Source organism: Euleptes europaea, chromosome 18 (assembly GCF_029931775.1).
Source record: "Euleptes europaea isolate rEulEur1 chromosome 18, rEulEur1.hap1, whole genome shotgun sequence".
In the NCBI taxonomy this organism is placed as follows: domain Eukaryota; kingdom Metazoa; phylum Chordata; class Lepidosauria; order Squamata; family Sphaerodactylidae; genus Euleptes; species Euleptes europaea.
The window spans coordinates 84,895-97,033 of NC_079329.1; the positions used below are offsets into that span (position 1 = coordinate 84,895).

Consider the following 12,139-nt stretch of genomic DNA (forward strand, 5'->3'; position numbering starts at 1 on the left):
CTCCCCGCTTCTAAAACAAAAGAGTACATTTTGTCTCCCTGGTCTGACAGATACCCCGAAATCCCCAAGCCACACCTTGATTCTCTCAATCTAGGGGTCCCCAACGTGATGCCCACGGGTGCCATGGTGCCCACCAACTCCTTTCCTGGCACCCACCAAGTGGTTTTGCAAAGTGGGTGGGGCTTTTGCCCTGCAGGGCTTCAGACTGGCTCCTGGAGATCTGACTGGCAATACAGATTTTTAAGAAGTTGCTTTGGCAGCAGCCGCCACCTCAGCACAAGGATCTTCCTTGTGAGGCTGGAGGTCAGCTGCTGGGTGCAAGAATATCTTTTCAAACAGTACGTGAATTTAAAATGGGCCTCCTATTACAGAGAGAGCTTCTGCCTGAAATCTGGAAGAGTTACTGACGTGTTGTGGTTGGCAGCAGCCTCTTTGTGTTGTGGTTGGCTCTGCCTCCCGTGACAACCCTTTTGTGGTTGCGCCCAAATTCCAAAGGTGCCCCAAGGCTCAAAAAGCTTGGGGACTCCTGCTCTAACCCATGAGGACCCCTTCCCTAGAAACTCAGCAGTCCCGGCTCTCTGCTGCAAAAACCATCCCGCGCGCGCCTTGGAGTTATACTTTTTAATGGCTCTTTGCATCTCCAGAGCACAGAGGGAGCTGGCAGGCACCATCCATTGCCAGAGAATGCCAAGTGCGCAGAGAAGCACCAGACTCACAGATTAAAGATAAAGTTGCCTTTATTGAGGGAGCTACATTTTAGGATAGGAAAGCTGACAGACCAGGAGCCTCTAGCTGTCTAACCAGCTAAGGAGGAAGAGACAGAGAGTAGAATGGCTTCCGAGAAGGAGGAGGAAATTGTCCCCTAAGAATATCAGTCTCAGGACAGACAAGAGGTGTGAAAAAAGGGTGGAGCCTTACAGGCCTATCTAGCTGACCCAGTTGCCTGCCCCCGTGCTGGGTCTTCTTCTCAGCTCCTGTGCCTGGCAGACGGTGCAACTCTTCCAACATCATCCAGGTCCCCCCTCCTGCCCGGGATGCCCCGTGCCCTCCCTGAACACCCGGAAGGGTGCCCCGTGCCCAGGCACGATGACATCAGCAATGTCCAGTGCATAGGCCCTGCTGGCCTGCTGCCGCACGGGGTCTTGGCTGAGCGGCTGCCACTGCCCCTCGTCGTCCTCGCGCTCGAAAAGGTCTCCGGCCACCAAGACGTGGCCCAGGCTGGTGCCCCGCACCATCACGCTGACGTCGTCGTTCCCCGCGTGGCCGGGGGTGGGCAGCACCTCCACGTGCCCGGCGTGCAGCGGGTGGGGGAGGCCCCGGCGCAGTCCGGTGGGGAGGTAGCGCCCGTCAGGGCGGCTGAGGTCGGTGCCCACGATCAGGTCCGCCCGGGGGAAGAGGTTGAGGTTGCCCACGTGGTCCGAGTGCCCGTGGGTGCACACCACGTGCCGGACCTCGCCCGCGGACACGCCCTGCGCCGCCAGCCCCGCCAGCAGCCGCGCCCGGCCCCACGGGCCCCCCGTGTCCACCACCGTCAGCTGCGGCCCCAGCACCAGCGTCACCGTCCCGTCCGCTCGCGTGCTGCCGTCCGGGAGCTCGGCGGAGTAGCCCTCCTGCAAGACCACCACCGAGTAGGGCGAGCCCGGGATCAGCCGCCCGGCGAGGGGAGACGTCCGCCGCGGGCGGGGGCCGGCGGGGCCCCGCTGCGGCTCCATTGAGCGCGGGCAGGGGCGCCGTCACGGGCGGGGAGGGGCGCCGGCGGGCGGAGCGGCCGCGGGAGGGAGGGAGGGAGGGAGGGAGGGAAGGGGCCGCCGCCCGCCTGCCCGCCCGGCAGGGAACCCGTAGGGGGCGCCCGCCGCCGCCGCCGCCGCAGCGCCGTGCAGAGCCCCGCGGGCTGGAGGGCCGCTCTAGGCGCCTCCCTGCTCTCCGCTGCTCCGCCTGGGCGGGTCCTGGGAGCGCACGCGCAGAACTGGCTCTTCGGGGCCGGAAGTGGGAGCAGCGGAGAGGGAGGAGCCGGGATGGCGGCGGCAGGCCGGCGGGGGGGGCCCTGAGCCCCCCCGGAGGGAGGGAGGGGCGCGCGTCTCGCTGCTGCCCGCCCGGGCAGAGGACGGATCGGGGCCGCGGCTGACCGGCGCGGGGGGTGGGGGTGCGGGGGGGGGGGTTCCCCCGGGCCAGAGCCGGCTGCTCCCGCGCGGGGCCGTTGTGAGCGGCGGGGGGGGGGCTGCCGGCGAGGTGCGCAGAGCCCCCCCGGGGCTAGAGGGCGGGGGGGGGCGGGGGTCCTGCCGCCCCACCCACCCCCCCCCCCCCGGAAGAGATGGCGGAGGAGAAGAAGGCGAAGGCGGGCCAGGCGCAGCTGCCGACCGAGTCCATGAAGGCCATGGCGGAGTCGCTGGGCGTGGGCCAGGTGCCCGAGGAGACCTGCCAGCTGCTGGCCGACGAAGTCAGCTACCGCATCAAGGAGGTCGCCCAGGTGGGCCGGCCGGGGGGGGAGGGGTGTCCGGCCGCCAGAGCCCCCCCCCCACCGCCGCCCCCGCCCCGCGTGAGCTCGGAGGGGGTCTCTGGGCGCACGCGCACGCGCCCCCCCCCGCGTGGCCGTGCAGCGACGCCCCTTCCCCTTGCCGCCCTTTGCAGGATGCCTTGAAGTTCATGCGGATGGGGAAGCGCCGCCACCTGACCACGGGCGACGTGGATCTCGCGCTCAAGCTGAAGAACGTGGAGGTGAGGGAGGGGAGGGGTGGGGTGCGGAGGGGGTCGCCGGCAGGAGCTAGAGCCATTCTCTGAACGGGCAAATAGCGCTGCGGGGGTGGGGGGTCGGATGAAGGGCACCCCGGATGCCCTATCCCCTGGGGGGGGGAGGGAATGGACCCTGGGCCTGCATTGCCTTGGGGTGTCCTGTGGGCAGGCCCTGGCCGGCACTGCCCAGGCTAGCCCGCTCTGGGAAGCTGAGTGGGGACGGCCCTGGTGAGGAGTTGGAGGGAGGGGAGAGCCTTCCCGGGAAGTCCAGGGCTGCTCCACAGAGACACGCAATGCCCAGCTGCCCTTGAACGTCTCATGCCTTGAAGACCCTTGATGGCGGGGGGGGGGGGGCAGTCAGCATAAGCCGGCTGCAGTTCAATGGCTCTTCCCACCACCCGTTTTCAAGCCCTCGCCTGGGTGGCCCAGACTAGCCCCGTCTCATCACACCTCAGAAGCTAAGCAAGGTCGGCCCTGGGCAGTAATTGAAAGTCCAGGGTTGCTGTGCAGAGGCCGGCCACAGGCCGACCACCTCTGCGCGCCTCTTGTCTTGAAAGTCCTTTGGGGTCACCGTAGGTCATCTGAGCCTCAATGGTACTTCCCACCACCACTCTGTGGGAAGAGGAGATGGTGCTGGAGAGATCCCTGTCGCAAGTGGTATTGGCTCGACTCTGCAGTGTGTGCGTGGGTGGGGAATGGTGCCCTTCCTCGGGACCTGTGAGGGGCTGGTGCCGCTAAACACAATGTCTGACGTTGTGGCCCGTGCAGCAGCATCTCCGGGGGCCGGGCTGGCCCTGCCCCGTCTGGCTCTCAGTCTGCTCTCTGTCTCTGCTGCAGCCGTTGTACGGGTTCCAGGCCCAGGAGTTCATCCCGTTCCGTTACGCCAGCGGTGGGGGGCGCGAACTCTACTTCTACGAAGAGAAAGAGGTGGACCTGAGTGACATCATCAACACACCCCTCCCCCGTGTCCCTCTGGATGTCTGCCTGAAGGGTATGGTGGGGCCATGGGGCACGCTGAAGGAGTTGGGAACATGTAGGTAGTATATCTCCACCCGCAAGGACCCCTCCAGCTGCAGCAACGCACAGCAGGGGGCAGAGATGCAGAATAGGGTGCCAGCACCTTCACATGGCCGCACAGCAGAGTTGTGGGAACTGGCTGGAGTCAGGTGTTTCTGCTGACTCTGGCAAACCCCTCCGACTTAAGGCGAGCTGGTCTGAGAGTGGGTGGGGGGCAGGCGCCCGCCATCCTACTTAGTTGGAACCCACTGACTGGAGCAGTTTCTGCCTGCTGGGTCTGCCCCTTGGCAGCTGGCATGAGATTGCAACAGGGCCCCCTTGCTGCTCAGCTCTCCACCCCATGAGATTTCTACAGGGCTGTCCCTGGAATCATGGGGGGGTGCTCCTAGGGATAGGGAATTCCTGAACATTGCCCTGTACCTGAGCCCCCTCTCCCCTAATGTCTTAGAGTAGCAGTTCCGAAACTTTTTGAGTCATGGAGCACTTTTCAGGAGAGAGGTATGTCACGGAGTATTAATTTTCCCCTAGCATCTATATCCTAAACAGAATGACAGTAGTATTTTTTTTCCAATCTCTTCACAGAGCACCAGGAGATGTTTTGCAGAGCACCAAGTGCTCTGTGGAGCACAGCTTGGGAACCATTGCCTTAGAGGCACTCAGAGACTGCTTGATGCACGAAGGACCCTATTTGGGTCGAAAGGTGGCATATAAATATTTTAAATAAATAAGACCAGGCAGGGTGTGCTAAAGTGGTTGGGATTCAAATACAGGACAGGTATAGTTGCCAAAATTTCCAAGGTGAAAAAGCCAAAGATGGTCTTTACTTTTGGAAGCACGTTGTTAAGCATCTGTGTGCCATGACGAAGAGTGTAAATTGTAAGATCTCCGTTGGGGTTCTCAGGATTGTGAAACTGGTAAATTCTCTGTCTGAGGTTGTTTTGTTTCTTAACAGCACACTGGTTGAGTATTGAAGGAGTTCAGCCCGCCATCCCAGAAAACCCACCCCCAGGTGAGTGGGAATCAATTGCCATTATTTTTGAAAACTTTGCGTCAAGTGGGGAAGGTCATCACCTGCAAAGTACTCCAAAAAATGGCCTCCACCCCCCCACCCCCAACTGCACATCAGTTTGAGGGCTGCGGCCTGAACGCCTGCTGGTCTCACTCGGCTGCTTCTTTTTCTTCTTCTTCCCTCGCAGCCCCCAAGGAACAGCAGAAGGCAGAGGCCACGGAGCCGCTCAAAGCCACCAAGCCTGGCCAGGAGGAGGATGGGGCCCTCAAGGGCAAAGGGCAAAGCGCCACACCCCCGGATGGCAAAGGTCAACCCCACAGCATTCTGGGGTTGGGGAGGGGTTAATGCAAAACCAGACGGCCAAGGGCTCCCTCTGAAGAGCCATGCTGCAGTCGCGTGGAAAGCATCTCTGGGCACCTTCTTGTAGCAGGCTGACTCGGCATCCCAGATGGGAGACTCCAAAGATGTGTTGGGAAAGGTGGGCGTTGGGGAAGGAGCATGCAGAGAGAGCCAGCTGTGCTGAGCTCCTCTGCTGCCTGTGCTAGGCTGACGTGGCCTTTGCAGAGGGATGCCTTTGACACCCCCGTACGCTTGGGATCCTGGAGCATGGCAGCCCAATCCCCCCCCCTCAGCTGATGGAGGCAGAGTGTCCAGAGATCCTTTTTGAGCTTTCCCACGTGGCTCCTTTCTGCCAGGAGTTGCGTGTTATGGATTGCAGGTCCGCGCCTCTTGAAATGTGCTCTGGCGGCTCAGCAGTGCTGGCTGTAGGCAGTAGGAGAGCTCTTGACCTCAACAGCCTGCTCCTCTGCCCCCACCCTTCCTGCAGGCAAGGAGAAGAAAGGGCCCCTCTTGGAAGGGACCCCCCTGAAGCTGAAGCCCCGGAGCATCCACGAGCTGTCCGTGGAGCAGCAGCTGTACTACAAGGAGATCACCGAGGCCTGCGTCGGCTCCTGCGAGGCTAAGCGGGCGGTGAGCAGGCAGACACACACACACACACACACCGTCCTTGGCCCAGAGCAGAGTCCGGCTCAGCTAGTACGGTGCTTCCCAGAGCCGGCCGGCCGCCTGTGCCCCCATGCCTGGGTTTTCTGCCTTCCTCTCCGCCCTCTGGCTGTTTGGCATGAGGCTCCTGCAGCCCCAGTCCTGTAGGGGGCTGCTCTGAGGAGGAAAGCTGGCCCCAGTTCCTTTGCTCAGGCTGATGGCCGGACTCCTTCTCCGCATTAGCCTGCGGCCCTCTGTTTATCCTGCACCTCCCCTGTCCCCTTTCTTCCCAGGAAGCGCTCCAGAGCATCGCTACAGACCCGGGACTGTATCAGATGCTGCCTCGGTTCAGCACCTTTATCTCTGAAGGGGTGAGAGGGGACGGGGGAGGGGGGATTGTCCTTGCTGGTGCGACAATAGCATTACTGCTCAGAGCCTCTCCGTTGGGTCTTTGCCCCTGCCTGGCCGTGGTCCTCTGTTCCGGGGTGCAGGGGTTTAGCTTGGCCAGAGAGCCAGCTGGGGAAGGGTCGTGGCCAGGGTGAGCAGCTTCCCCTGCTTTTGAGTTTGCCCCCTTCAAGCTCTCCCCGAGGCTTCTCTGGTGGGAAGGCTTGCTTTAAAGTTGATCGCTGCCCCTCAGTGGCAAGCCACAGTTCCTAAATGGGGTTGAGTGAGGAATCGAAGCTGCCAGGCACAGCACTTGGGGTGGGGGTGGGGGGGTTCCTGGGGCTAGCTGGCTGCCTTGGCAGCTGTGTAACAAGCAGCTGTCCTCAAGGAGCGCAGGGTCATCCTCCTGTGCGGGAGGAGGTGTCCAGCAGGGGTTGGGAGGGAACCACGGGCCGGCCACCTGCAGCTGTCGCAAGGGGTCACCTGGGGTCCTGTGGTAGCTCGCCGTCTTCTGCCGGCAGTGTAGAGTTGCTGCAAAGCCCACAATCCTCATGGGTGGTGGCTTCCTTGGCACGGACGGCTCAAGGCTGCCCCTCCCCCCCCCAGGTCCGTGTGAATGTGGTGCAGAACAACTTGGCCCTTCTCATCTACCTCATGCGGATGGTGAAGGCCCTGATGGACAACCCCACCCTTTACCTGGAGAAATACGTGAGCGGCCCTCCTGCCCGGGGGTTGGGGGGGTTGGGGGGGCCTTGACTGGCGGCCGCGGAGTTGATGCTCTTCCTTCCCCTCCCCCCCCGGCTGCAGCTCCACGAGCTGATCCCGGCGGTGATGACCTGCGTTGTCAGCCGGCAGCTCTGCCTTCGGCCCGACGTCGACAACCACTGGGCCTTGCGGGATTTTGCCGCTCGCCTCATCGCCCAGATCTGCAAGAACTTCAGCACCACCACCAACAACATCCAGTCCCGAATCACCAAAACCTTCACCAAGGTGAGGAGGGGTCCGGCCCTGGGAGCACCTCCCCCCCACCCTCTCAGCTCCACCGGGCCCTCCAAGCGGTGGCCGCCTAAGGGCCCCACCGGGCATGTGCCACCTGCCCGGCTTCCCCTCCCCCTTCCTTCAACCACTGCCACCACCAGGCCTTTGTAGGGACTGCCCGCTGAGAGGGGAGGTCCCTGCTTTGCTGTCCTAAGGCCTTGCCTCGTGCCCGTGTCTCCCGCTACCCAGCCTTTGGTTACCACGGGCACAGCTTACTGCACTGATGGGCCCTAGCAGGAGTAGCCGTGTGCCACCTGGCTGCCCCTCCTCTTCTTCCTGGCACTCCTTTTAAACCAGTGTGCCCAGGATGGTGGGGGGGTCAGCCTGGTACAAGGAAGTACCACGAGCCTCAGCAATAGTGAAGTATTTCTGGGGAAGAGAATGTCCACAGGCATCCGCTCCCTCCACACAGCAAAAGGTTTAGCGGGTGACCCGAAAGAAGGGGAAAACCTGCCCCTCCCCCCTCTGGCGGACGTCGGCCCCAAGGCCGGCTCATGCGCATCACAGGGGTCCAGTGACGACGATGGAGCCTCTGCTCAGACCTGCAGTCCTGCCCAGCAGGCCCCAGACGAGAGAGCTCCCTCCGACTGCCACGACAGAACTCCAGGGGGAGGTTTTGCTCCACTCAAGCCTTCAGGGGGAAAGCATTTCTCCACCCCACTCACGCTTCCTTCCCGGCCCTTTTTCCCACACCAGAGCTGGGTGGACGAGAAGACGCCGTGGACCACGCGGTACGGCTCTATCGCTGGGCTGGCGGAACTCGGGCACGATGTGAGTAGCTGCCGGGGGGGCCCTGGGAGTCCTGGGGAGGCAGGCTGCTTGGGGCCAGCCGGAGGCCCAAGCCTGCCCTGGTGCATGTTCTGTCCCCCAGGTGATCAAGACCTTGATCCTGCCACGGCTGCAGGTGGAGGGGGAGCGGGTCCGTGCCGTGCTTGAGGGGCCGGTTGTCAGCAACATCGACAAGATCGGAGCTGACCACGTCCAGAGCCTCCTGCTGGTAACCGGGGTGGCGGTGGGGGAGGGTGGACGGACTTTCCCAATTGCCTTCCCAAGTCCTGGCAGAGGTGGGGGGGGGGCGAAGAAGCCCTGCTAGGGCCACGGGAGGGAGGGAGGGGGAGAATTGCCCATTCCACCCAAAGGCGGGGAGAACTGGGCCATCCAGTTCTGCAAAGCTCCCACTCGCTCTTCCTCTCAGGGGAGTGCCAATTTCTGTCCCCTGGGTGGGGGTCCCCAAGCCTGCCCTGGTGCACGTGCAGAGAAGAGGCTTGGGGCTGTTCCAGCCCCCAGGGGGTGGGCTGTGGTGGGGTGGAGCCGAGCCTCACGGCTGCCCTCTCTCCTCCTTACCCTCCTGCAGAAGCACTGCGCTCCCGTCCTGGCCAAGCTGCGCCCTTCCCCCGACAACCCGGAGGCCTACCGAGCGGAGTACGGGCCCCTGGGCCCCCTCATCTGCACCCACGTGGTCAAGGCGCGGGCTCAGGCAGCTCTGCAAGCCCAGCAGGTGAACCGGACCACCCTGACCATCACCCAGGTGAGGCAGGAGCCCCGCGGGGCTTTCGGTGGGGCCCAGGCCCTCTGTTCCTTCTGCAAGTGACTGCCCTCCTCTCTGCCTGCAGCCTCGCCCCACTCTGACGCTCTCCCAGGCCCCGCAGGGGGGCGGCACCGCCTCCCGCACGCCCGGCATCCTCAAGGTGCCCAGTTCCATCACGCTGCCCATGCAGACCCTGGTCTCTGCCCGACCCGCCACCCCCACACAACCTTCACCCCCTCCCACCAAGTTCATCGTCATGTCTTCTGCCTCAGGAACCTCCACTTCGCAGCAGGTAAATGGAGGAGTGGGGCTTGAGGACAGGAGACGGGGCAGGCTCCTGCTCCTTCGGGGTGGGGAGGGGGGCCCACCTGGGCCGGCTACCCTGTGACTTCCTTTGCCCCTTTGATCCCCTCAGGTGATCACGCTAAGCGGGGCTCCTGCGGGTACCTCCACCTCCCCGGTCACCACCACCGTCCCAAGCACCCAGCCCTTGGTGAAGCTGGTCTCAGGTGGGCAGGCAGCCCCCAGCCCCCCCGTCTCGGGCAGCGTCCAGAAGTACATCGTGGTTTCCCTGCCAACTGCTGCCGAGGGCAAAGGGGGGAGCGGGCAGCTCTCCCCCTCTTCTTCTGCCCAGCCCAGCCTGGCCCTCTCTGCGGGCATCAAACAGGAGCGCAGCGACAGCCCCCAGCCCCCGGCAAGTGCCAGCACCACCAGCGCCGCCACGGCCTTCCTGGCCAAAGCCAACGGAGCCCCGGGCATGGTGCCCGAGTCCCCACAGCCATCCCTGTAAGAACCCCTCTGTTTGGGCGTGGAAACTGGAGGCAGAACCAGTCAGTCACCTGCCCCTAGGTCACCTTGTGCCGGATGGGATGACACATGGGCGGGGGGGGGGGAGCTGTCACCACAAGGCGGGTCACGCAAGGCGGGTCACTCTTTACCCCGGCTGGTGTCTCCTTCCCCACCTCCAATGGGGTGCGGGCGTGTAAATAAACTACCATGTAAATAAATTATCTTGGGTCTTTGCTAAATCAGCCTCTTGTGGTTCTTTCCTGGCCCCCAAGGGAGAGCACCCCCTGAATAGGGGTCCCCTTCCTGACTCCACACCTTGCCCTGCCCTTGAAGGCCCCCCTAGTTGGGTGAAGGGAGCTCGACCTGCTGGGTGGTTGTGGGGCCTGCCGACCTGGGAATGAACAGATCTTAAAAGACAGTTCCCCTGGTAGGGGCAGAGGAGGTGGGAGGAGCCAAAGAGGTTAGGGAGGGGCTGAGGGAGGGGGGAGGGCCCCTGCTGGCTAGAACCAGCCCTCTTCTCCCCCCCCCCCACTCTGCAGGCGGAATGAACCTCGGAAAGTTTACTTTTTTCTGGAAGACGTTACAGCGCTTGCTCCTACGATGGGAAGGGGCGCGCGCGCGCGGGGGGGGGCGTCCTCTCCCCCCCCCCGCCCCATGGCAAGCTCCCTCCTGGCAGGCTGGCGGGTTGGGGCTCCTCCCCTGGCTGCCGGGCGTGGGGGGCCGCCCCAGCCCCAGCTCGACCGGTTCTGCCGGTGCTGGTTGCGGCGCCGCCGCCTCGCCCCTTCGGCAGGAGGCAGCTCGCCCGGCAGGCGGGTGGGTGTCCGGGCCGCGCGGCCCCCTCCTCGCCCGTGCCCGACGGGGCGGCTACTGGAGGCGCCAGACGGGGCTCGGCGGGGCGGGGCGGGCGAGGGGCGGCCGGCGGGCGTCGAAGATGACCTGGCCCAGCGGGGCCCCCTTCAGCGCCGGGCAGCAGAGCAGCAGGCGGGCGGGGCGGGCCGGCGGCGGCGGCGGCGGCGGCGGGCCGGGGCGGGCGGCGGGGGCCAGCCAGGCGCTGGAGTGCTCCGAGCTGCGCGGCGCCGGCCGCGGCGGGGGCTTCTGCGGGCGGGAGGCGCTGGGGGCGGCCCGCGGGGGTCTCTCTCCTGCGGGCGGGGCGGGCGGGGGGAGAGAGAGAAAAGAGGCTGAGCGGCGGAAGGCGCCAGCCCCCCCCTCCTCCTCCTCCTCCTCCTCCTCCTCCTCCTCCACCTGCCCGGCCGCCCGGCCCCTTGCCTCTGCCTCGCCTGGCTGCTTCACACGTGCACGGGCCAGACGCTGGCGGGGTGGGTGGGGGAGAGACTCACCCCGGGGAGCGTGGCGGCGTGGAGCGCTCCTGCGCGATCCCTGCGGAGGCCGGCGGAGCTGAGGATGGGAGCGCAGGTTAGGGGGGCGGGGGCGAAGGATCTGATTTGGGGCCCCGTTTGCTGTGGAGCTGTAACACGCGTGGCGAGGGCGCAGCCAAGGCCCGTCTGAACAGACACCCGCGTGCCTGGCCAGTGAGGGGGGTGGAGGGGGCGAGAGGATGGCCCCGTTTCTCCCCTCCTTCCTCCGAGGACCCACGCTCCTCTTGGCATTTTGTCATCCCAACGACCCTGCCAGGTAGAGCAAGGCGGCTAGCCCGAGGGCCCCCAGTTAGTGACCTTCTGGCTGCCCAGGGCGGCGCGTGGGGGGTGGTATTCAGCAGCTGTGGAGCCAGCCCTGGTTTTCAGCGCCGACGGACCGGTCTGGGCCAAGTGGTGCTGCCCGCAGGTCCAGGGCCACTGGCCTCCTCCTGGCCCCCAGCATCTCTCCTCCACCTTTCCCAGGCAGTTGAGTGAAGGGCTGGGTGGCCCTCCAGAAGGGAATCTCCCCCCCTCACACACACACACACACACACACCACCCCTTCAAGGCAGCCCTTACCAGAGCAATCAGGTGGGAGGCCATGCACAGCAGGACCATCCCGGCCAGGATCCGGAGCACCCAGTCCCCCTCCTCTGGGCAGGCGCCCTCCTGCAAAGGCATGGGGTGGGGTGGGGTGTGCAGGGGACCTGGGGCTGGCGGCTCTTGGGAGCCCAAGTGAGGAAGAGGGGGGGCGGGGAAAGCCATTGTGAGGCGGTGGCGAGCTCACAATGGAAGCCGGTGTGGTCAAGGGGGTGCGAGTGTCGGAGTGTGGCACCTGTGGAGGGGTGGGGACTCAAGTTCAAATCCCCACCCAGCCCAAAAGCTTGCTGGGTGACTTTGGACCAGTCGTTCTGTCTCAGCATCACTACCTCCCAGGGTTGTTGTGCAAATACAATGTACACTCTCTTGCTCTTTAATGGAAGTAGGAAATGAAACGACACCGGGGTGTCTTACAGAGAAGCGGGGGTCCTGGAGGATGGAGGGTGGTGGCCCTGGGGAGTGGGAGCATCTTCTCTGCATGCAGAAGGTTCCTGGTTCAATCTCCAGTGAGAGGCTGAGGGGGCGGCAGCGAGGGGACCCTGGAGACCCGCTGGCCAGGCAGAGGAGGCACAAGACTACATTAGATAGCACAGGACGGGAGAAAGCAGCACCAGGTTTTCAAGGTGGGCCCTGGGTTCGGTGGCACCGGGACAGGGGCTGCTCAGAGTGGCCCCTCCTTCCCTCCCTTCCTGGGTTCAAGAGGCCATG

General features: G+C 64.3%; 3 protein-coding genes across 3 annotated transcripts in view; 1 reads left to right on the forward strand and 2 right to left on the reverse strand.

The window, feature by feature from the left end:
• Nucleotides 1-12,139, reverse strand: part of RNASEK (ribonuclease K) — a 278,954-nt gene that overhangs the window by 5,268 nt on the left and 261,547 nt on the right. The window lies entirely within an intron of this gene.
• On the reverse strand, nt 1,008-1,712 carry MBLAC1 (metallo-beta-lactamase domain containing 1). Its single transcript, XM_056863562.1, has one exon. The coding sequence runs from the start codon at nt 1,710-1,712 to the stop codon at nt 1,008-1,010; it is 705 nt and encodes a 234-aa protein (XP_056719540.1).
• Nucleotides 2,312-9,477, forward strand: TAF6 (TATA-box binding protein associated factor 6). The gene is made up of 14 exons (XM_056863402.1): nt 2,312-2,467; nt 2,629-2,715; nt 3,568-3,721; nt 4,700-4,756; nt 4,944-5,063; nt 5,583-5,725; nt 6,031-6,108; nt 6,728-6,829; nt 6,929-7,111; nt 7,856-7,930; nt 8,031-8,156; nt 8,514-8,687; nt 8,773-8,979; nt 9,103-9,477. Exons 1-14 carry the CDS (start codon nt 2,312-2,314, stop codon nt 9,475-9,477), a joined length of 2,037 nt encoding a protein of 678 aa, XP_056719380.1.